The sequence below is a fragment of the Phalacrocorax carbo genome, chromosome Z (genome assembly GCF_963921805.1).
Source record: "Phalacrocorax carbo chromosome Z, bPhaCar2.1, whole genome shotgun sequence".
NCBI classification, from domain to species: domain Eukaryota; kingdom Metazoa; phylum Chordata; class Aves; order Suliformes; family Phalacrocoracidae; genus Phalacrocorax; species Phalacrocorax carbo.
This window is the reverse complement of record NC_087548.1, coordinates 31,762,183-31,787,540: the sequence shown is the minus strand read 5'-3', so window position 1 is coordinate 31,787,540 and position 25,358 is coordinate 31,762,183. Positions and strand designations below refer to the sequence as shown.

General features: G+C 39.4%; 1 protein-coding gene across 4 annotated transcripts in view; it reads left to right on the top strand.

Annotated features, from left to right (window-relative positions):
• The window catches only part of RFX3 (regulatory factor X3), a 137,251-nt gene that overhangs the window by 61,669 nt on the left and 50,224 nt on the right, over positions 1 to 25,358 (top strand). For 3 of the 4 annotated variants that reach the window (XM_064438070.1, XM_064438067.1, XM_064438071.1), the window contains exons 2-3: positions 12,554 to 12,678; positions 20,357 to 20,454. In XM_064438070.1, coding sequence (XP_064294140.1) covers positions 12,562 to 12,678; positions 20,357 to 20,454 — 215 coding nt within the window. In that variant the 5' untranslated portion in view covers positions 12,554 to 12,561. Of the gene's footprint in view, positions 1 to 10,922; positions 11,932 to 12,553; positions 12,679 to 20,356; positions 20,455 to 25,358 lie in introns of those variants that run through there. The other variant, XM_064438069.1, reaches the window with a different exon arrangement.

The window sequence follows — 25,358 nt, the reverse complement described above, 5'->3', positions numbered from 1 at the left end:
AGTGCTTGAAGTATTACATTTATGTCCTGTTCCCACATTGTGGACCAACAGGCAAAAACAAGGATAAAATTTCATAAAACTACATTTTGTTGTCTCGTATTTTGGGAAGTGTGAAGAAGTAGCATTATACACGTTAGACTTCGTAATTCTGCTAATATCAGTGGTGCAGCAGAGTAAGATCTTGGCTCAAGCTAGAAGTTCTATTTGATATTGTAACTATCATTCTGCATAGTGGTATTTATGGGAGATCATGACATGCTTAGCCCAGCCCATGTAAGTTATGTTAATATATGAAAAACATTCCTCAGAATAGGAAAAGTTAGTGCACTCAACTTAGCAGTTGTCCTGGTTTCAGCTGGGATAGAGTTAGTTTTCTTCCTAGTAGCTGGTACAGTGCTGTGGTTTGCATTAAGCATGAGAATAATGTTGATAACACACTGATGTATTAGTGGTTGCTAAGAAGTGCTTACACTAGTCAAGGACTTTCCAGCTTCCCATGCTCTGCCAGGTGCACAAGAAGCCGGGAGGGAAGGGGGCACAGCCAGGACAGCTGATCCAAACTGGCCAAAGGGATATGCCATGACATACTGTGTGATGTCATGATATAAGCTGGGGGTAGTTGGCTGCTTGATATAAGCTGAATGATTGCTGCTTGGGTATAGGCTGGGCATCAGTCAGTGCTCCCCCCGAACCTCCCCTTAAACTGCTCCTATCTCAGCCCACAAGTTTTCTCACTTTTGCTCTTCAGAGCCTCTCCCACATCCCACCAGGGGCAGGGGGGAGGAGCAAGTGGCTGTGTGGTGTTTCATTGCTGGCCAGGGATAAACCATGACAGTAGTGTAAACATTAACTTAGAAAGCACACTAAACTTAGAGAAATGCTCTGTAATTAATTCTTTTATCAAAACTTGGTTTTGGTTAAACACAACAAAGTACTCATCCCAACAAGGAAGTTCCATGAACTTCCTGGTGAAGATTGTTTCCTAGAGACATTTTCATTTCTAAAAGAAACAAACTGTAAAGTCAGATAGCTTGTATCCCTCCACTGCTGCACTCCAGTCATGGGAGCCATCCCACCACATCTCTGTGATCCCAACAAGATCATAGCCCTGCAAATGCACATAGGTCTCTAAATCCTTGTGTTTGAGTGTATGAGTGCTTCAGAGAGGCACCTCAGCATATTAATTTCTCAGAGAGGGTCTGAGTTGTTGTTTCCTTGCATCCTTGCTTAAGCCTCATTTTGTTGATTATGTGTTCCTTTTCATTCACGTCACCCTAGGCCCTTTGCTTCTCAGTCCTGTCCACCACTCCTTCACACGGCTGCTGGTAACTCTTTCCCTCCCCACATCGTTCCTGGTTTAAATCCCTTCTTACCAGGTCAGCTGTCCTGCTGGCAAAGATACCTCTGCCCCACTTAATGAGGTGGATCCCCTCTCTCCTAAGCAGACATTATCCTCAAAGAGGGTCCTATGGTCATAACAATCAAAGTACTGTTGCCAGTTCAACAACCAGTTGTTGACATGCATTATTAGGGTCCCCTCCTCCTCATACCCTGTCACCCCAGATGAAGGAGAATGTCACCTGCACTTTTCTACTCACAGAATCTCCAGGGGACAAACTAATGCCTTAGAATGGCATAAATGTAATCGATGATTGACTAGTTTTGTTTCTTCTAACAGTTGTAGTTGCTAGTCTTGGACAACAAAAACTCTTCAGAGGTTTTGTTTTGTCCTGTTGTTTGTGAATATAAACTTGTTGCTGATGTATATTGATATATAGGGCTGATGTGTAATACTGATACATTGTCCACCAAAAGTAAATACAATTTTGGAGTTTTTGCAGGTAAAATTTGTAGGTAGGTCAAAGTGAGAGAGTAATGAAGTAGTCATTCAGTCCAAGCATCCATGTGCTGTCTGTGATCTGCTAGAAATCTGGAATTTCTTTATGTCAATTGTTGACTAGTATTATTCTTAGGTACTTAATAATCTGACTGTCAAGACATTGCTCTTTGATCTTATGAAGTTTTTTTGAAGGACTTACCAGGAGTTACCACTTGCATTGGTCCCTTTCAGTGTGTATCTCTCTGTACTTCCCCCTTGTGTTTTACTACTGGAAACTATATGTGAATCCAGAGAATCAGCTTGTATACTTCATTCTGTGTCAGCTAACCATTATTACTCCCCTAAATGTGTGAAAAGCTGAAAAAGAGTAATAAAATTCACGTTGCTAACTGAAATATTTAGCAACTAGTCCTTATATCAGCAGAGTCCTGATGCCTGCTTTGATATCCCTAAGCACTTTGGGAGAGGACAAACAATCAGGTAGTGCTTAGTAAGAAACTGGTGTTCTAGCTTGAAAATACATTAGTATCTAAAAATATTTTCTAGTATTCTTTTTTTTTTCCCTGTGAATAGCATGTATAAACTGCCTTCTCCTTTACTGCTAACATACATAAATGGTTCCTTTGAATTCATAACATTGCTTGTTTGAGGGCAATTATTCATAAAATTGTTGTTTACACATAAATTGAAAAGGAATGCTTATCTAAAACTCTAGTGTATTACTGACACTTGTTATACTGTTTTTCAGGAATGAAGCATTCTGTATTAGTTGTTGAAACTATGTTCTGAGAAGTTTTTCTTTATCGTGAAATACGTTATGTTGCCAGAAATTCTTAATGAGTATATTGGTGATTCATCATTATAAATAGATAAGATCTTAAGACCAGCCTTTTATTCTGACCATTAAAAGCCTGCCATTACTGCATGAGACTTTGAGATCTAGTTCACTTTACCTTCCGTGATGTTTTATCTAGCCTTCTAGAGGAGAAAAAAGAAATTTCCTACTGCACTTGAAAATTAATTACAGGGTTTAATTTTCTGCATTGAATTAAAGCCTGCTACATTATTTGATCTAGACAATAAAGCATGTGTAGCTGAACAAAATTTTTGCAAACTCTTGTAGCTTACAAAAAGTACATTAGTTCAGGTTGAAGTAGTCCAGGAACAAAACAAACAGTAATCATTAATCTGACACATTTTAACAATTGCATTTGATAAGTAATTGATCAAGTTAAATTCTTAAACCATTCAGTCTTCATATTTCAAGTCTAGAAACAGAAGGATTCCAACTGGGAATTTGAGTGTATTAAAAAATCTTTAGGGAACTTAACAGGCAACATGAAATTGCACAGAATATACAGGAAAGGTCTAATTTTCAGAATAGTATCTTTGCCAGAATTCTGCCCATTAGACTGAAGAAATACTAATCTTGTCACATTCAGGAGCTGGGCTTGGACCATATCTTTTTCCCACTTGGAGGGGCTGATTAGCCTTCTTGCAGAATGTGGCCTGTTTAGCTTATGTTCACATTTTGCAACAAGCAGTGGCTGCGCAAAGCAAAACCATTAACAGTTGGGTGTGTCCAACTACTTTATTAACTAGTACAAAAAGGATCTTCGTCAAACTCTCACTATCTGTTGCTTGCGATACACGTAACAGTCTCGCTGGGCAAGGACGACTTCTTTTCTGCTGTAAAATGCAGTTCCTTTACTTATATGCAGTATTAGTGAAGAACAGAGAGACTTCATTTAGATTATAAAAATGTGTTCATGTAACTGCTTAATATGGATGCAGTGTGAAAGAATTGCACTGGCTGCCTCACTAACATGGTGCTAAAAAATCTTCCAGTGAATAAGGCGGCTAAAAAGGTTGACTGTCAAACATATTGTACAGCATCTACAAGGAAAAATCTATACTGTGTAGTGAGCTATAGTAAAATAGTAACGAATTGCATTTAGGATAGAGACTTAGAGCAGAATAAGGGAAGCAACCTGAACACTTTCGAATAATTGATTATTAATCATTAGGTTTATTTCTGCTTAGGCACATCGGATGGCAAAGTTTATATTCCACAACCATGCTTTAGCGATCTTAGTTTACCTACTGATAAATAAGTTTACAGAGCAAGCAGTAAACCTGTCTATCAGATTATTAATAAAAGTGTGTTGCAGTTCTGAGGTACAGAAGCACATCAGATTGTATACTTAAATATATAGGGTTGTCACCAAATTGCCAATGTGAAGATAAAATGGACTCAGTCACCAAAACACTTTAATCAAAAATATATGTGCAGTTTTCAGATTACATGGTTTCCCATGCAATAGGAATGGGATTCTGGGGATGGGGCAGCATAGTCTGAAGTTTGGTAGGTCAGTGTAGCAGCACCAGCTATACAGTGGATATCTCTAGGCTGGGCCATGGAATCCTCTGGGGTCTCTACAGTTCTCTCTGGGGATTCTCTTCCACCTAACCCTGGATTCTGCCTCGTGTCCTGAGACGTCTCTGGACATTGTCACTTCCATGACTGGGCAGAGAATACCTGATTGTTGACTATCGCAGCTCAGCATCCCTCAGCACCTAAGAGCAGACTCTCAGCTGGCACTGGCTCTTGTAGTCGGCCCATCACAAAGCTTTTCTGCAGTGACTGACAGCTGATTTAGAACCAAAGCATCTTCTGTTCTTATGATGAAGGTGGTCCCTTTTCCTAAAGGGCTAGCTCTAACGTCAGCCAGGCACAATCCATGACAACTGCCATGAGGAAATTAATGCATTATGTTCCTCACTTAGATGAGAGTACCTGGCTCTGGTTTCTTGAGCATCTTGAATTGCAGCTGTAATGGTCAAGTACTTCCTGAGATGTGACTTAGCAATTAACAGATACATGGCAATACGGAACAGTCTCTCACCAGTCAAAACTGTATTTGACTGTAGTAGCATTCCTCCTCCCTTGTAGTGATTGACATGTTTGTACACTGTAATCACAAAACCAACATATAGTCAAGTAAAGCTGAGGGCTGGTATAGAAGAATGGCTCTTAATTCTCTTCAACTGTTCACTTTTGCTTCACATTGGAGCTGTGTTATCTTAAATGATCATTTGTTAGAATTAGTGGCTTAAACTGTTCACTTTAATTGTGCTCTAAAACTGATTGGAAGTGGTTTTGTAGCAGAGGGGTGGATTAGGAAGTTACTCAGTGTTTACCTTTTGATTTCCACTGTTCTGCCAGCTTGCTAATGTTTTTGTCTGGGTTACATATAAAAGCGAGTGGAAGCTTGCTCAGAAAAGCTGGCGCTTTTTTTTGCCTCAATTTTGAAGGAATTTTCCAAGTGAAAGGTAATAGGCTGAGAAAAAAGAACAAATGATTAAAGAGTTAAGAGTTAATGTTTAATGTCTACTCACTCCCTAAGTGAGTAGACATATCCATAGGATTATTCTGATGCTTTTGAAAAATTTTAAATTCTTGATTGGGAGAACTGTTATTTTGACCAAACGGGACTGTGTCTACACTACACATTTTTTACTTCACTTTATTTTTCAATATATGTGCATAAAACAATGCCCAATGACTTTTATGTATGATTGTGGAAAATAGCAATTACAAAAAGAGATTGTTTTCTAAATAAGTTCAAGACAACTAAATTAGCCTTTGTTAAATAATAGTTGGCTTTGCTTTCTAAAAAGGAAGAATAATTATTTATGAAAATATCTGTCTTCATTAAGTGAAAGATCATTTACAAGTTAAATGTAGTTTGAAGTTCATAGTTTCCCTTAAAAGCCAGTTGCATTGCATGTCTTCCTTTAAGAATGCTGATCTTTTTACAACTTAAGTTCTTTTTTGTTAGCAGTCACTTTGTGCTGCTCAAGGACTGAGTAAAACCTGAATTACTCAAGTTTAGAAAAAGTTTACAGTGTTTAAGTATGAAACTAAAATACTTGACTCATTCCATTAGGAATGTTGTCATTGTCTGTGTACTTGTTATGTTTGGTCTAGTGTGCTTAAGGATGTCTTATATGGCACAATGTCTTGTTAGTTTATCTGCAGAAGCTTTAAGATGATTGCACATTGGAAGGTGAAGAACATTTTCTTTCTGGATGTTATTAGTGGAAGTTGAATGTTCTTGCTAATATTGGAATTAAGGAAAAAACTTATTGGTTTTCAGTTAGAGTGGACTAATATTGGAACTGTGGCACTGATTTTAGAATTAAATAACTTTATTCTGGATTTTATACAGCATATTCTGTGGGCAAAAAAGGATATGAAATTTACTGTTTTCCAGTAAACATAGAATCAGAGAGTCATAGAATAGTTTGGGTTAGAAGGGAGCTTTAAAGGTCATCTGGTCCAAAACCCCTGCAGAGAGGAGTGACATCTTCAACTAGATCAGGTTGCTTAGAGCCCCATCCAACCTGACCTTGAATGTTTCTGGAGATGGGGCATCTACCACCTCTCTGGGCAGCCTGTTCCAGTGTTTCACCACTGTCAAGTGTTCCTTATATGTAGTTATAGGTTTTTTGTTTAAAACCATTACCCCTTGTCCTATTGCAACAGGTCCTACTAAAAAGTCTGCCCCTGTCTTTCTTATACACCCCAATTTAAGTACTGAAAGGACACGATAAGGTCTCCTGGAGCCTTCTCTTCTCAAGGTAGAACAACCCCAACTCTCTCAGGCTTTTTTCTTAGGAAAGATGTTACCTGCTTCCACCACCTTCCTTCTTGCCCTTTAGTTTGACCAACAGGTCTCAACTCATCCATGCCAGTCTCTTGCCATCCTTCCCTGATGTCTGACACCTGGGGATTGAGAGCTCTTGCACTCTGTGGAAAGTGTCCTTAAAGATCTGCCATCTCTGTTCTGCTCCCTTGTCCCTGAGGGCAGTTTCCCGGGGGTCCTATTGACTAAGTCCTTGAACAGCTGGAAGTTTGCTTTCCTAAAATTCAGGGTCCTGAGTTTACTCTTCGCCTGACCCATGTCCCCTAGGACTGTGAACTCCACCAATGCATGATCACTGCAGGCCACGCTGCCTCCAGTCTTGACATCATTGATTAGCTCACTTGCATTTGTGACCATCAGGTCCACTATCGCATCCCCTTTGGTTGGTCTATGTCTGTTACCTGGCTTAAGAAGCTATCCTCAATGCATTCCAGGAGTCTCCTGGATTGCCTACACCTTGCCGTGCTACTTTTCCAGCAGATGTTGGGGTTGTTGAAGTGCCCCAGCAGGATAAGATCCTGCAAGCACAATGCCTCCTGTAGCTGAACTAAGAAGGCTTCGTCAGTAGGTCCCCCTTGATCAGGTGGCCTGTGGTAGACACCAACCACAAGGTTCTTTTTGTTGTCTCGGTCTCTAATTCTTACCCATAAGCTTTCAACCTGCTAATGGCTATTCTTCAGAGACAGATATTCACAATCTATCCATCTTTTGATGTAGAGGGCAACCCCTCCACCCCTCTGTCCTTGCCTGTCCCTTCTGAACTGCCTGTAGCCATCAACAGCCACACTCCAGTCATGGGATTCATCCCACCAACTTTCAGTAATGGCAGCTAGGTCATAGCCTTCTAGGAGCATGATGGCTTCCAACTCTTCCATTTTTTTCCTGTGGGCATCCATTTTCAATGTTTCAATAGTCATCTGTGAAGCTGTATTCTTTTTTTTCTTTTCATTTTGTATCCTAATTTTTGTCAGGCATGCTGGAAAGAAGTAGAGGGTTCAATCAGTATGATAACTCTGAGAATCTGTTGATGAATCTCAGATAGGTTTTATCAGTCTGTCAAGTACCGTAGGCATAGTTCCATGGATTTAAACCAATGATGGCCATAGTTGGCAAGGTTGTGCCCCTATCCCCTGCCCCCATCCCAAATTTATATGCATGTTTCCTGCTTTGCACTTACTACGTCTGAATGCAAAGTGAGTTAGAGGTAGTTGGAGGGAAGGACTGCAGAAGTCAGCTTAAACTGCTGTAGAACACAGCCTTGCAAGGAAGGCCTGTTGTTGCAGCTGGTTCACTTGTCGAGCAAGGAGAATATTGAATTTTCTGAGGGGCTCTGAAGTTTTTTTTGTACAGTAGTGAATTCCTCCTACTATATATTGTTATGCCCCTGAATAGACATATTTTTCATTACGGCTTTGCCTCAAAAAATATTGTAGGGTTTTTTTTGCAGGGCAGGTTGTTATTTGTTTGGAGGATGGGGTGGGAGTGAAGACTAACGCCTAGTTTCTTCCCTGTCAGCTGTCTCGGTCTGTTCAGTTAAATTAAAAATCACCTGGATCGGGCTTTCTAAGTATTTTTGGATTTTTTTTCCATATAAACCTCTTTTATTATGCATGATAATGCTACTGATTTTTATTGACATTGATCCTCAGGTTGCCAAAGTATTCTGTAGCTGTGCTGTTTTTGGCTGAGAAGGGGTTAATTCTCTTCACTGTGGTGCCTGTGGTGGTCGGGGACCTTTCCAGCTTCCCATGCTGTGGCAGGGGGCGGGGCCATGGCCGGGGCAGCTGACCCCAACTGGCCAATGGCACGTTCATTCCATACCACGTGACACCATGACCAGTATATTAAGGGGGGGCAGTTGCGGCTTGAGGAGGCGCGTCGGCGGGCGGAGAGCGGCTGCGGCGTGTGCGGTTTGTTTTGGTGGTTCATTCCACACACCCCCCCGTGTGTCGTGCCTGTCGTTGTTTTCCTTTTCATTGCATTTTTGTTGTGTTTTTTTGGTTTGTTTTTGTTTTGTTTTGTTTTTAAATTTTAATTATTAAACTGTTCTTTCTTAACCCACGAGCGTTACCCTTCTGATTCTCTCCCCCGTCCCACTGGTGGGGGAGTGAGTGAGCGACTGTGTGGGGCTAAGCTGCCGGCTAAACCGTGACAGTCTTTTTGGCACCCAACTTGGGGCTCAAGGGTGGGAGATAATAACAGCTGCTGGTCACAGCACCATGTTGTCCTTTTTGCAGTTGGTGTTAAAGATTGGTGTTCGTTTGTTTAGTCTGCTGTGTTCTGCTGTGATTAGTAACGTTTTGCCTACGAGATTTGTTATGTAAACACTAGTTTTCAGCTTTATCTGGTATTTGGGGTTTTTGCTGAAACCATTACTGTACTTTGGATACCACCTTGTTGAGGCGATTAGCAATTATACCTCCTCCTCTGAGAGATTTTATAGGGAGAAAATACAGAATGGTATCTTTGCAACTTTGTTCTATGATGTCTCCACCTTTATTACAACCACCTCTTTATATCTTGAACATCCTTGGTAATTAACGTATACTTATTGTTAGTTTTTGGGCATGTTGTTTTGGTTTTGACTAAGCAAATTAAGAATATTACCCAGAAATCTGCCCCAAGGCTTGATAGTTATGAGTGGCAGGGCATGTGGGATAGCACGGGCAAATACCTAGGGCAGTGGGCACCCCCAGTGTTTTGGAGTTTCACCCCCGAACAAGTGCAGAATCCTGAAAACCTAGTAGAATCTTTGGAGAAAGTATGTTGTTACGCTGAAAACTCCAGAGAGACACAGATAACTGCAACGAGCTGGGGCCTGGCCCATGCATACCGAGCCCTGCTCAACAGTATTCAGTGCACACAGGGGGAAGAAGAGACGGTCTCTGGATTGAAATGCAAAGTGACTGGCACTGTGGCCACTCACCCTCTAACCATCCCATATGGCAAGTGCGGAATTCTAATGGAGACTGGATGCTACATAGAGTAAATGAGTTGCACTGATCACCCAGTGGGCTCGAGTAGGAAGTGATTATGGACTGGTCAGAAGGCAAAGATTTTGGATTATCACCAGAGGAGGAGGTGACACGTGCTGAAGAAACCCCACTCTATAACAAACTGTCAGAAGATGAAAAGCAGTATGCCCTGTTCACTGATGGGTCCTGTTGCCTTGTGGGAAAGCATTGGAGATGGAAGGCTGCTGTATGGAGTCCTACACGACAAGTAGCAGAAACTGCTGAAGGGGAAGGAGAATCGAGCCAGTTTGCAGAGGTAAAGGCCGTCCAGGTGGCCTTAGACATCGCTGAACGGGAAAAGTGGCCAGTGCTCTATCTCTATACTGACTCACGGATGGTGGCAAGTGCCCTGTGCAGGGGGTTACAGCAGTGGAAGCAGAGCAACTGGCAGCGCAGAGGCACAAACCCACCGGGGCTGCCGCACTGTGGCAAGATATTGCTGCCCGGGTAGAGAACCTGGTTGTGAAAGTACGTCACGTGGATGCTCACGTCCCCGAGAGTCGGGCCACTGATGAACATCGGAACAACCAGCAGGCAGATCAGGCTGCTAAGGCTGAGGCGGCTCGGGTGGGTCTGGACTGGCAGCATAAGAGTGAATTAATTCCAGCTCGGTGGGCCCATGACACCTCAGGCCATCAAGGGAGAGATGCAACATACAAGTGGGCTCGTGATCAAAGGGGGGACTTGACCATGGATGTTATTGCGCAGGTTATCCACGAATGTGAAACATGCACTGCAATCAAGCAAGCGAAGCGGGTAAAGCCTCTGTGGTATGGGGCACGATGGCTGAAATATAAGTATGGGGAGGCCTGGCAGATTGACTATAGCACACTCCCCCAGACCCGCCAAGGCAAGTGCCATGTGCTTACAGTGGTAGAAACAACGACTGGCTGGCTGGAAACATATCCTGTCCCCCACGCCACTGCCCAGAACACTATCCTGGGTCTCAAAAGACAAGTCCTGTGGCGACATGGCACCCCAGAGAGAACTGAGTCAGACAATGGGACTCACTTCCGAAATAACCTCATAGACACCTGGGCCAAAGAGCAGGGCATTGAGTGGGTGTATCACATCCCCTATCACGCACCAGCCTCTGGGAAAATTGAACGGTACAATGGACTGTTAAAAACTACACTGAGAGCAATGGGGGGTGGGACATTCAAGCACTGGGATACACGTTCAGCAAAAGCCACCTGGTGAGTCAACACGAGGGGACCTGCCAATCGAGCTGGCCCTGCCCAGTCAGAAATCCTACATACTGTGGAAGGGGACAGAGTCCCTGTAGTGCATGCAAAAAGTATGCTGGGCAAAACAGACTGGGTTCTTCCTGCCTCCGGCAAAGGCAAACCCATTCGTGGGACTGCTTTTGCTCGAGGACTTGGGTGCACTTGGTGGGCGATGTGGGAGGATGGAGAAGTCCTATGTGTGCCTCAAGGGGATTTGATTTTGGGCAAAAACAGTCAATGAACTGAACGGCACAATGCAAACTGCTATATAATATTGTGTGTCAGCTCTGTGTTGTATCAATGATATCAGAGTACGAGCCTCCCAACCCATGGAAGATAAACTGTGAAACAAGCCGTGCAGCAGCGACGGAACGATGACTGACTCGGCATGCAGCAACCCAACGCCACACACACCACCTCTCTTACCCTGAAAGACTGATTCGGCGCATGGAGCCCAGAGTCACGGACTGGGTGAACTCAATGGACGTTTTAATGGACATTTTACAGGGAAGGTCCATGAACTAAGGGAATGATGTCTGTGTATGACGTTAAAGGACGGGAAGGGGAGGGGTGGTGGTTGGTACGGTTGTATTGCATCGTATGGGACACGGGCATGGTGTAAATGGTATGGAATAAGGGGTGGAGAATGTGCTGGTTTTGGCTGAGAAAGGGGTTAATTCTCCTCACTGTGGGGGTCGGCAACCTTTCCAGCTTCCCGCGCTGTGCCGCGTGGCGGGGGGCTGGGAGGGGCGGGGCCATGGTGGGGGCGGCTGACCCCGACTGGCCAGTGGCAGGTTCATTCCATACCATGTGACACCATGACCAGTGTATTAACGGGGGGCAGTTGCAGCTCGGGAGCGGCGCGGCGTCGGGTGGTGAGCGGCTGCGTCGTGTGTGGTTTGTTTCGGTGGTTCGTTCCCCTTCTCCCCTCCCTTCCCCCTCCCCCGGGGCTTTGCGCCTCTCGTTGTTCTCCTTTACGTTGCATTTCTGTTGTTGTTTCTTTTAATTTTAATTATTAAACTGTTCTTATCCCAACCCACGAGCGTTACCCTTCTGATTCTCTCCCCCATCTACTGGTGGGGGAGTGAGCGAGCGACTGTGTGGGGCTGAGCTGCCAGCTAAACCACTACAACTTGGCACAAGTAAGCTTATTTTCAGTTGGTTACACTTTGTGTTTTCAGTGAACAGCAAATGTCAGGGCCACAATCTTAAGCACTTCTCTACCATATGTGTATTTCTGCGTGGTTTTAGTGTCAAAATTTTTCTTCTGAGATTTTAAGTATTGCGGTGCCTTTAATGCTTTCTACTGAATAACGTTATTTAAATTGCTTTTTCACTGTGACTCATGAAATGCTTTTCAGAGTTTGCTTTCCAGATTACAGCCCTTCATTCTGTGGTCTGCTAGAATTTTGACTTTGAATTTGAATGTATAGAGTTTTTAGTAATCTAATTTAGTAATTCAGTAAGCTAGACAAAAATCAGTTTCAGGTGATGACCAGTTGTTTATAAGCTAAGAGAATATTTGCTGCTGGTTTTTCTGAGCTATTGCTAAAGTGACAAAACCCAGAGAAGTCATATGTGTTTCTGCACATGCAAATAAAAGTATTTTGAATATAAGTAACATAAAAATCTGTTTGTACAAGATTGGTATTAGCTAATTTTAAGGTCCAAATAGAGATAAGCAAGAAATTAGTGTGCTAATATGTGACAAAATAAAGACATTAATGCACTAACCTTCTAATTTTGCATCTTAATTTTATTCAGAGATCACGATGCAGACATCAGAGACTGGGTCGGATACAGGTTCAACTGTGACTTTACAGACATCTGTGGCTGGCCAGGCAGCAGTGCCCACACAGGTAGTACAGCAAGTACCAGTACAGCAGCAGGTAGGTGGCTGTTAGTTTTGGGAAGTTTAAAAAAAAAATCAGGAAGGATAGTTCTTCACAATGTAGTGAAGAAATTTATTTTGTACAAGGCTGCTAAGTGAACTCTTTTGCTCTGCTTTTATCAACTTCATTTTGCTGCATTATAATAGGCAGAGAAAGGCAAGCTGTTTTCAGGATCTGCTAACTAAAGCATCTGACAAGCACCAGTAGTACACATACATGATTCTAACTGTACATTATTATGGAATTCATGTAATAGCTCATAGAAGTTTAATTTATGTTACTGAATATTTACATTTTTTCTTTTAAATAATGATTATGTTTCTGATGTTATTGGCTATATAATTTCTCCTTTCATTTGGACATCCAAGTAAGTGCAATACAAATGTAAAAATGAAAAGCACTATCCTTTGCATCTTTAGGCTTGAATCCCTGCAGATCTTTGCACAATGTTGTGAAAGTATTTGTGGTGTGACAATAGGTAATCCATGATGTGCATTTGCCAGGAAAGTAAGACGACTTTTGTAGCAGCCAGCACAGTGCACACCTCTGTTACATGAGATGGTCACTCAACTATGCCATACCCACAGGCTTTGGAAGGAGTGGTGACTGAAGAAAATGAGGAGGAAAAAAAGAAAAGTATGGAGGTAGAAAACAGGTACTGAATGTGAAGCCATCATGTCACATGGCGTGCTGTCCAGGACTTTTCAGGAATACACAGAAGCTAGCTGTCCATGTGACAGGTACTCTGAGTGACATCTGATCTGGTTTTTCATCAAAAATTGACTTCACAGATTCAGAATCAATAGTATAAGAACTGGACATAGTTTATTAAATAGTGTAATTTGTTTCTGTTCCAGTGGAGCACTTTTACCTAAACTAAATTCCTCAGCATTTGTTTAGTCCTAGTATTCCAGGTGGTGCGTTCCAATTTATGTCTTCCACAGCCTCACATATTTCACTAGCATTGTTTTCCTGAGGTACAGACTCAGTTTATAATGTCTCATAGTTGGACTAGATGATCCCTGAGGTCCCTTCCAACCTGTGATTCTGTGTGATTCTGTGATAGTTTCATTACTATAGTTTCTGCTTATATCTTCCTGTATCTTTTAGGATGCAAGCTTGTTTTTAAAAAAACTGATTCAGAAAAACATTCGATTTGGACATGTAAAATTTTATTTTAATGCTTGTCTTTCTGTATTTTCATAGTATTCACCACTAGTGAATCAGGAATTGTTTGAAATATTTTCTCCTGAGTTCAGACCATTAAACAGTGTCACACTCTTTACTTGAATGTTATTAGGATAGAGGCTTTCGAATACTACTTTAGGTTTTAATTGAAGCTTCCGTGATGCTTGCACTTAGCTAACCGTTGTAGGAGATTTTGTCTGATTAAATATTTTGTAAGGTTTGTGAAGTGCAGGACTTCTTTTCTTTTTGAAATATGATCTAGTTAATTTGCCTGATTTTATGTTCTTTCATGATGACAGATGTTTAATATATGTAGGTTATGTGATTTGTTCTTTGTTATTCCTGTATTTCAGCTTTTCAGATAAAAGAAGGCAATTTGGTAGTGCTACACAGTTGCTTGCTTTAAGCAAATGGGATATATGTACGATGGTCTAACATTACATACTGAATTTTATCCATGTGAAGTACTGATCAGTGTGAGGGATTGAAGATTGGTAACCAGTTAGTGGCATAAAGGATATTTTATAGTATCGTATTTCTAATCATTGGATTGATTGAACTCTAAGGATAGGATCATCTATGCATTTCTGTTCTTTTTTTTGTCACAAGCAAATGAAGAATGAGCAGGGCTTTGCTTGTGCAAAGTTTCTACCTTTCTGAAAACTAGGATAGAATTGGCTCCTTTTTTTCCCCACATAAACAATGCATTTATCTTTGTCACCAACTGTCTATATCTTTTCTGCAGTTATTCCAGTTGTCCTTTATTAATGTAATGCTCGTGTCAAAACACAGAAGCCCAGGGGTATATTGGGTTTTTTTCTTTCTTGATTATACCTTAATGAGAACCAGAAACCGATTTTTTTTTGTTGCACTGAGTATATAAAACTGTCCCTGATCAACCTTACATGCATCTCATTTAGTACTGCTGCTTCTGAGCATTCCCCTTCATAGAGTACTCCATCATTATTTTGGGTTATTTTTACCTGTGGGGATATTAGATTATATTTTTCTGGTTAACTCTTAACAGTGACTGTAGGAATCAGCATGGTATTTCAGAAAGGAGAACTAAAGGATCAACCCAGCCAAGGAAGGGTAGTTTCTTCAAAATTTTACAGGGATTGAAGATGCAGTAAGAATGCTGGGAAATACAATGCAGACGGTATTGCAGTGATTAAAACACAGTATGTGTGGGAGATTTGTGTAGAGAGAGAGGATAGATTATGGAAGTGGATGTGGGGTGAGGAGAAAAGGAAGAGCGAAGATGTGAATGTGGTATGCCAGCAGGAAATGTGATGAAGGATGTAGGTGGGATAGGTAATTTCAGTTGTAGGGTTAAAAAAAGAAGAAGGAATATCAAATATGGAAACAAGCACTGTGCTGAGGAGATTGTAGGTATGATCTGCCATGAGGAATTATCTTTGTGTAGGTTGCATTTGCCTAAGGTTAATATGAGCTTTATGTACATTGATAGGAATTGGCTAATTTGCCTAAAAAAAATCAGGAGAAAAAGTACTAATTTCAGAAAGTCATTATTTAGATGGCAGGAGAAGGGCTTGTTATTTCTGCATGTTCAAAGTTAACAGTGTTGAAAGTTGGAGGGAAGGTTTTGGGTGCATAATATATAAGATATTCTTTTGTTTTTTCTTGTTGTTTCTAAAAGACATACTAATGTCAGCTGTATCCAAAATACATGCGAATATTTACATTTGGATTATATTATCTTGTGACTATAGTTCACTAAAACAATAGGGCACTTCTTAATTTTTGTTAAATTCAAAGATACTGTAACGTAAGTGTGTATATGCAACAACTTGGTGTAAGCTGAAACTTCGGAGTTCTCATATTTACAGTAATTTATTAGTACTTTTTAGTGAATAAAGCCATTTTAGATTAATTTGGTTTTCTTAATATTAAAGCAGTCTATACCATTTCATTTTTCCTAGGCAGGTCTTTGTTTCCCATGTTTTAATTCCCGTATATACACCATACTTAAATGGCATCTCATGCATTCATTAATTTGGGGTTGTTTTCATGGCATCAGTGTTTTATTTATGCTCACAAAATGTATGATATCTTTTTCAAAATAGAACATTTTTTTCCCTGAATAAGAGCAAGCTGAATAAATGCAAGGGTGGACTAAGAGCCTTTTTCCTACAGCTGTATTTGTACTGAGGCATCCTTCTTCTGAGCAAATAGTGAAAGAATAACTTCTGATATATTCAACTAAAACAAATCCCTAATTTGCATATAGCTAGTATAAGATTGAGGTCATAATAGTCTGCTGTGATGCTCCAAAAATAGGGAAAAAAACGTACCATTAATGAAAACCAGGGCTTTCCCTCTGGTGAAAGTGTCCCTATTGAGATGAGATAGAGGGGACTGGTAAGGGGACAAACATGTCCACACATAAGCAGAAAGCAACAAGAGAAACACCAAAAAGGTGGGAATGTAAGTAAATTCCATTTTAGTAGGCTGAGGAATTTTCTTTGTCTTTTGTTTCCTCAGATGCAGGGGTTTTTCACTAATATATCATTGCTTTTTCAACAGGCATTCTTTAGCACAGTGCAATGAGTTTCTAAGGATTCAGAATTCACCTTACTTTCTAGCTTATGCTATGCAATATGGAAGGATTGGAGAAATAAAACTAAAAATAGTCATATAATATATTTTATAAAAGTATATCCATGCATCATAAGTTGAGCAAAGCATTTCTTCATATTCGCCATACACGATGGCCATCATGTTCACAAAGCATTGTAACATTAGCAGAAGTCTGCATCTCCAGTTAATCAAAATTGCTCTTAATGCAAAATCATGTTTAGCATATGAAAAACATAATCATGAGCTGACATTAGCCATTACATAAATATGAATGTGCTTAGAATATTACAGCATGTGCTATTTATATGTTGCTTGCCAGAAGTAATCTGGACTAATGAAGATAGAAAAATTATTTTTATCTCTAAGAACAGAAAATGATACACATCCAAGTTGTTTGCATAGGCATTGTGGATAATTTTATGCTCTCTTTTAAATGGAGTTTAGATATTCTTATATATTTTGCCCTATTGTTCTACTCTTTGCTTATTAGTACTTTGAACATAAGCACTTTTTATTGGAAATCAAAATTCTCTCTTAAATTTTGTTTTTATGCTTCAATGTAATTTCTGCATTCCAGTATGCTTTTATGCACTTTATTTTTATTGACAAATTCTCATAGATACAGTATAACTGAGTTCATAATTTATTCCTCTGAGGTAGTATAATTAAGAATATAATTAATTTTCCTTTTTTTTTTTCTTCAACTAGTAATTATAGTTACACATATGTATTGAAACAAGTTTTCATTCGCCTCTTGTTCTCCTGGAACATTTCAGCTGCTTACTTCTAATCCTGTTCTAGTTATTTATTTCAGGACAGAATCATGAAGCAAGAGGGATGAGAGATCTTCTGTCTGACCCTACTTAACTAATTATTTCCTATACAAGTAAATTAATTTTCTGTTTTCCAGCCAGACAATAATAATTACCATGACTAGGTCACTAGTCCACCCCAGAACATACAATTTTTGAACTAGTATACTGCCACTTTTAAAAAAATATTTCATTGTGTTTTCTGTTTTCAGTCTGAATCATTTAATACTTGGAGTATTTTTTAATACAAGAAGGCCATTTAGGTTTAGATCTCTGTTGAATGTTCTGTCTGTGATCTCTAGTTTCTGCTCTGCCCCAAAAACTAAAGAACATAGCTGATACAATTCCTTTAACAGCTTAATATAAGGTGCAAGGAAAATGATAAAACAGAAGGAAATAAATTTTTTTTACAATTTCCATAAAAAAAAATTTTGTTTTGTTTTTGGTGGTGTTTTTTCTTCTCGTAACCAACTTATCAAATAATTTTGTGCTCATAGAATGTAGATATATGCATTTCATTTCTTCCTGTCAGTGGAGTTTAAAAAGAAAATCCAGAGGCACTAGATTTAATTCTCATGAAAACATTTTCTCCAAAATGAAGTAAAATAGGAAATAAAATTAGTATTGGAGACATCATATAACAAAGATCTTCAGCATGGCAGAATTTTCATATACAAGGCCATCCTAAAGGCCACTTACTTATTTTATTTGTCATTTCTTGACAGGAAAAATATTTACATCTAACTTCTCTACCTTAAGGTTGTTATGTACATTGCAATGCAATGTGGTGAGCATCATAATCAACTTAACTGTAGCAGTACTGAGTTTCAGAGAAGCTGAAGCAAAATAACTTTTTAATATAGGCTTTTTTTATTACTGTACTGGAAAAACATTGACAAGAACATGGAGTTCATACTGATAACGGTGTAATTTCCACAGTGTTTCCCCAGCTGTACTACTGGGACAGAAAATAGAGCATATCCATTACATGGCAGGTGACAAATTACTGGTTTTAATCACAAAGCCTGCTTTCAAGGTGTTTTCTGACTGTATAGGTTAAAGAGATCAGTTTGGTGCTCTGTAACAGACTGATAAACAATGACGCCCCTTCTGCCATTGCTTAAAGTTTGCAGAATTTGAATCACCCAAGCATAAGACATACTTCAGAGTCAAACTTAAAACTATCATAATATATGTTTCCCAGTAAAGCACATATACGTTTTAGACAATTATTGCATGATTAGATGGTTTTGTCACAGATCGGCAAATTTGAATATTGAGAGGTACTATTTAATAGCAAGCTTACAGGCATAACCTTCTTATAGTGGACTTGGATCAAGGCTATCCCATGAAATTATGATTGGAATTAATTTAAATTATGAAGTCAAAGGTGGTAGAAATAAGAGTAGTTCAATTCTTTGAAAAGATGTTTGAACAACACAGCTATTTATGGTTTTATTTTAAAAAATTGTTGTAAAGCCTAGTAACATGCATAATTTGGATCAGGTTTTTGTGTTGACTTTGAGAACTGTATCTTTCTGTTAAATAACTAAACATTATTAGGAGAGGAAGTGTACACAGCTGTTCCTTACCTTAATAATTAGAAAACATCATTAAGGTGCATTTTTTGAAGTTGAAAACTTGTATTTTAGGTATCTTTGTCAAATTATGTAAAAATTTGTGTGGGAAATCAGAAAACTGGATTTTGATAGAAATTGTAACTATCATGTTGTGTCTCATTGCTGTTGATGGACAGCAGTTTTCTGTTTTCTGATTTTCTATCATGCTAGTATAGCTGCATTCAAAACCTTGGGTGTTCAGTTTTTTTCAGAATTCAGGTTTTAATGTCAACCTAAGAGAAGGTTTCTGTGAAAATCTAAATTTTCCTTTCACAGTCTGAATCAATACTATAAAAGACTAGGAAAAATATGTTTATTTACAGAACTTTTTAAAATACAGCAGAGTTGAAGGTCTTACACTAGAGTATTCTCAAAGAGCTTTTAGAGATGATCCATTCAATGCAAGAAACCCAGATTTGTCTGGGATTACGGTGTTTGCAATCCTTAGGTCCAACTGGATCAGGCTGAAGTTGCCTCATAACAAAATATCTGAGACAAATAACAGTCACTTAAAAGTAGTTTATGTTAAATGCATTGTCACTTTATTGATTCAGTTCATTGGGTCAAATTGTACCTGTCTGTGAAGCCTCTAAGTCCTTTCACATCTTTTAGATTCTGACTGCTCTTGAGCCAAAATATGGCTTCTCTAAGTGATGGCAGGTGTGAAATATGGAATTTTTTACTGTGGCAGAAGACAAAAAAATAAGTCTGGGGAGGAAATTGCATAGCCTAGAGCTTCCCTATGTAGTATATGAATCAAAGGAATTGATTTGTGTACTTTTACAAAGCAGGCCTGCCATCCCAGCAATATATGTGAAGATAATCCATGCCTTACTGCCTTTTGTTGTTTAGCTCACTGATATAAAACCAGGCTTTGTCGGAGTTTGTTACGGCTGATGATATTCTGGGAAAGGGGTTACTCAGATTGGGGGTTTTGATCCACAATTGTACCTTGAATCGATGCATTGCTGGGAGAAAAAGCTTGATTCACTGTAGTTTAACTCCAGTCAAGAGCTGAACCATCTTAATGTGACCCTTTATTTGTAAACTTACTGCAACACATTTGAGCTATGATTTTAAGGCTTGTACTACTCAGGACTGAAATGAAATAAGACAAGGCATACATATAGCCAAACGATACTTTCTTCCATAGCAAATGTAATTCTTCAGCTTGGTGCAAAGCATAGTCATCCTTATTATGCTTTCCAGTTAGTTCTGATTTTGGCACTGAAGATATGTATGCTCCATGAGCATGCATCTTCAATGTTAGGGTTCCATTTACCAGACTTACAGCACAAATACTCTGTAAGAACAGTAACTTCCTTTGCTATGGCTGTGACATACCTTAAATAATTACGAGAACAGAGATATCCCATATTGTTCAGAAGCCATTAGGTGCACTGAAGCATCGGTCCTTCTTTACAATATCCCAAATTTCTGGTGTTCTTGTTTCAGGTACAGCAAGTGCAGACTGTGCAACAGGTACAGCATGTCTACCCAGCCCAGGTTCAGTATGTGGAGGGAGGTGACACAGTCTACACTAATGGAGCTATGTAAGTTGCAGATTATTGGAATTTGAATGTTTATTAAGATGTGAAGTTAAATATATATTTTAAGTTAGATTCTACCAACTAGTGTATTATAAGTTGGAAAAAAAGTGATTAAATCAAAGTTCTTTTATTGCCAAAATAGTTTTTTGGGTGAAAAGCTGAATTCACGCTGTTTTTATTAAGGCATAATTTTTGTGTAAATAGAGTTCTTGTGATTGTTTTAGTTGGACTTACATGAAGTTACATATACAACATAGTGTTGCTTGAAAAAGCACCTTTGGGTTTATTGGGTAAGTTCTGTCCATAGGACATATTGTAACTTCTGTCCTCAAGACAGAAAGCAGGGCCTTCTGGCTGCGATCCTCGTGGCAAATGCATGGAAAGGTGCAGCAGCTGTAGTTATTATTTAAAGAAAGTAATGACATTTCATTCATGTGTTTAATAAAACTAGATAAGTATTTTTTTCCCAAGGAATGAGGAGAAGCAGAGGACGGAGAGTAACATTGTCTCCTTTTGCTGCTCGTTTACCCTCTTTTCTGCAAATTTTTGTGCATTTCCTGTTTCCCTGAACATGCTTTTCCATCATCAAGTTCCTTTCTCCAATACACAAGCTTAGAAACATAGAAAGAATGATCTAGGTTTGATAGGACCTCTGGAGGTTACCTAGTCTAATCCCTGACTTGGAGAAGCACCAGCTTTGAAGTTGTCTCAGACATCAACATAAGACTGTGTTGCTTGGGAAGGAGTTTCTCTGCCTTTTCTTTTCATTTACCTATCTCTTGCCATTTTTGCTGTTACTGGCTTCAGGAAAAAATAAGATTTAGAAAGCTTTATTTTCTGCAGGTACAGACAATTGTTGGTGGTAATCCAAAAGTGATTCAAAAGAGGAATATTATTTGGATCAGAGACTTCTGATGTTAACACTGGTCATCTCTACTAGCATATTTTGCTTAATTCACTTTTCAGATACTGTCTTGTCTGTTTTCTTCTCACCGGTAAATCCTAAACAATGCATCTTATATGCATTAGATTTCCCTGTTGTACTCGTTTTGGCTGGGATAGAGTTCATTTTCCTTCGTAGTAGCTGGTATGGGGCTATGTTTTGGACTTGTGCTACAAATGATGTTGATAACACAGGGATGTTTTAGTTACTGCTGAGCAGGACTTACACAGGGTCAGGGCCTTTTCTCCTTCTCACTCCACCCCATCAGCGAGAGGCTGAGGGTGCACAAGAAGTTTGGAGGGGACACAGCTGGGACAGCTGACCCCAACTGATCAAGAAGAAGGAAGTGGGGGATGTTTGGAGTGATGGTGTTAGTCTTCCCAAGTAACTGTTAACGCGTGATGGAGCCCTGCTTTCCTGGAGATGGCTGAACACCTGCCTGCCCATGGGAAGCAGTGAATGAATTAATTGTTTTGCTTTGCTTGTGTGCACGGCTTTTGCTTTAATTACTAAACTGTCTACCTCTGTGCATGAGTTTTCTCACTTTTACCCATCTGATTTTCCCCCCATCCCACCAGAGGAGGAGCAAGCAAGTGGCTGTAAGGACTTAGTTGCCAGCTGGGGTTAAATCACGACAGTCTTTTTTGGCACCCAGCGTGGGACTGTTATCCCTAGCTGTGGTGTGAAGCATAGTTTTTCACATCTTTTCCTCTTCAGACTGACCCAAGTGCTATGGCATGAGCTATCTCCCATGGGACTAATGTGCCAAGCCACCAAAGCCTCACAGTCCAGTAAACCCAGTGGTCCCTTTCCTCCACCTGGCCAGAGGCAGGGCCCTTTTGTGCCAGGACATAGTATTCATTACTTGATTTTTGTAACTGCAAAAGCAAAACTGGTCTTTAACATGTACAATATCAAAGGGAACATGGCAAATATTAGGGATATGTTTCCACCCCTGGGGCAGTCGATTCCAGGTGTACTGGACACCCTCCAAGTGAAAGCAAACTGTGGCCTGCACTCTGCTGCCAGAGGGATTGAGCAAAACGTATTAGCATTAGCGATTGAGGTGTACCACTTGTCTGCCTTTGACTGCAGTTTGTATCGAAGTTCTAGCGTGTCCCATACAGCAGCGCTTGGTGGAGTGACTTCATTAAAACCGCGATAGTCCACTATCACAAAAGAGGTCATTCTTAAATAAGCTATTGTTCACGTTTCTCCTTTCATGTCTCCCTTTTAAGTTGTTATGTGAGCTGTTCGTGCATGCACATTTGGCAGTGTATGATGTGTACCATGTGACTGCTTACAGTCCTTGAAAAGAACAGAACTGGATGTTACTAACTGCTTTGTACAAGCCTTCAGGTTTCCATTATTTTATTGTCTTTCTGTGTCAGAATCCCTTTGTCAGTTTCCGCAAAATCAGCCAATGGGATATAAAAGACTTCCTTAACGCAATAAGAAAACTCTCTTTAGCAGGTGAGTCTAATCCAGATTATCTTTCCCTCCTACAGAAGAAGAATTTACTCAAGTTGTTGTGAACTACAACATTGTGACCAGCTAGTTTGTTGTTCAATACTTTTAGGAACATTAACCTTTCTAAAGATTATGGTTTCATTCATGGAGAACGGGACCAGTCTGTGTTACTACTCAGAATTTTTAAAGACTATATATTGTGAAACATGTTTTCTTTTATGCTTTTATAGTCCAGTTAAGAATAGAAAAATGAAATTTATGTTCATTAAAGTTATTGAATATACTTATTACATATTAGAATGCTATTTATTTGATAGGTGGAGAACAGGGCTCTAGTTGCTGTCGGCTAGCTTCCTTCAGAGATTCCTTCAGAGATTGGAGAATCATTTTTCTATTTGCTGTTTTTATTGTTGCCTAAGTTTTATGGTTAAAAAAATATATATTTGTTTCTCCTCTTCTTGTTTGCCACTGGATTAGCTTGATCAGAGCTAGTGTAGAAGCAATGTGGGAGTGACATTTTGGAATTTTCAGAAGTGAACAAAAAGCTCATCTTATCCAGAAACAAATCTGGCATAGACTGTTTCGAGTGCTGCTGTGACAGAAAACACAGAGGCCAGCCTCTCTTGTGTTAAATATTTAGGCAAGTGTTCAGATTGCAGTTCATCTCTTCCTGTTCTTCATACTGAAGTCTGTGAAAGATGAGCCTGTGGATACTGAGAGATTCACAGAAGCATGTTACAGCCAGTTTGTCCAGTTACTCCCACTCCAGAAATTGTCTGTTACAGTTTCAGAAAACAGGAGTGGGTTTGTAAATTATGCGATTGATGAGAGTGATCACTGGTTTGTCTTTTGGGTTGTCTTCCTATGATTGTAAGTTTGACTTATTTTATGACTACGCTAAATCAAAATCTTAATTCTAACTCAAAATCAGATATAGGACATTTCTGTAATCTATAGAGTGACAGCACTGCTCTAGCAATGGAAAAAGAAGTCTGTAACCCATAGTTAGGGTGAAGACATTAATTCAGTATACAGGTACCTCTGGAGTAAATGTTACAGCATTTCTGATGAAAGAATTATGCTTTATTTCAAAATAAAGCACTTGCAAACTAGCACTGGTTTAAGTCTATATATGATAGCAATGAAGAATGCATTTAGCATATATATGAGGGAAGAGTTGCCTGATTCTTTTGATTCGAAAGGCAAGAAGTTTGTCAGGTTTCACAGTCTGTCAAGTATAACTGTTGTATTCTCATAGCACAATTCTTCCCACACACTTTGTCATGATTTTTTTACCCTTAAAAGTTATGTGGCTTTTATTAAAATTGGAGGCATAATGGTAATACAAGGGATGTAACCAACAACTTGTCATATGTGTTGGATAATATGAGAATATTTGAATTATGTTATCTACCTTTGTGTCTGGTTAATAACAATTTTGCTTGTCATGCATGTCACTCTATCCTGAAAGAAAAATGCATTGTTTTTGTTATGACATGTACAGGCTTACCTGGCAGTTTAGAATAGATAAGTAATATTATGGCTCCGCCTACATTAAGGAGCCAATTGAGTCCCCTATACTAGACATGAGCTTCAGCCTTACATAAATTGTAATGTATTAATCAAATATAGTCATATACCTGATAATTCTGATGTGGCAAAGAGGGGTTTAACTGCTGGGATTGTCCAAGAATTGCTATTGCTGTTGCATCCAAACCACATTCTTCACCAATTTGTTGTACTACAATTTGTGTGGTTTATGTGGGCAAAACACACCTTGTATGCAAAACCAAGAATTTACTATTACTCTAATTGAAATCTTAACTGTCAAACCTATTTAGAAGAACTATTATTAATACAGTTAAAGTTGTTATATTCCTAGTATCCATACATTTTTCTCTGGCATTATGCTTACCCTTTTACTACGCCTCTGCCTACTAAGGTCAATGGCTTCCATCTGAGAAAGGCTTACAGCAAGTTACCACCATCACAGGTGTTATGCCTGGAGAATTATGGTGGGGGGGTGCTCCACTCCTACTGGGTCCACTTGCAGCTATTTTTAATATGCTTTCTAGCACAGTCTACACCTAATTTGTTCTTCATTGGTTTCTATCTCTGTATTACATGTGAATTCACTATATATGGACTGTTTTACATTTGCTGGATACTTCTTGGATACTGTCATCCAATGCTCATGATCCTCTTTGCTACATTTTTAATCTAGGGTCATGGATTGTTTATTCTACACAGAATAGCTATTTCATATTATTGCCTATTAGCTAGAGCGATGCATCAACATTTTGACAATAGGTTTTATACTACACAGTTGTAAGAAGTTAAGTGAAAATTGAAACAGATTACGTAACATCTATCTGTTCAACAATTACTGTTACAGTTAAGCTAGAACAAGGCTCTGGACTAGCACAGACAAGTCTAGGAAGCCTGACAAGGGCAAGTCTTGAGTCTTGCAGATATAGTACGAACCCTGTAATGT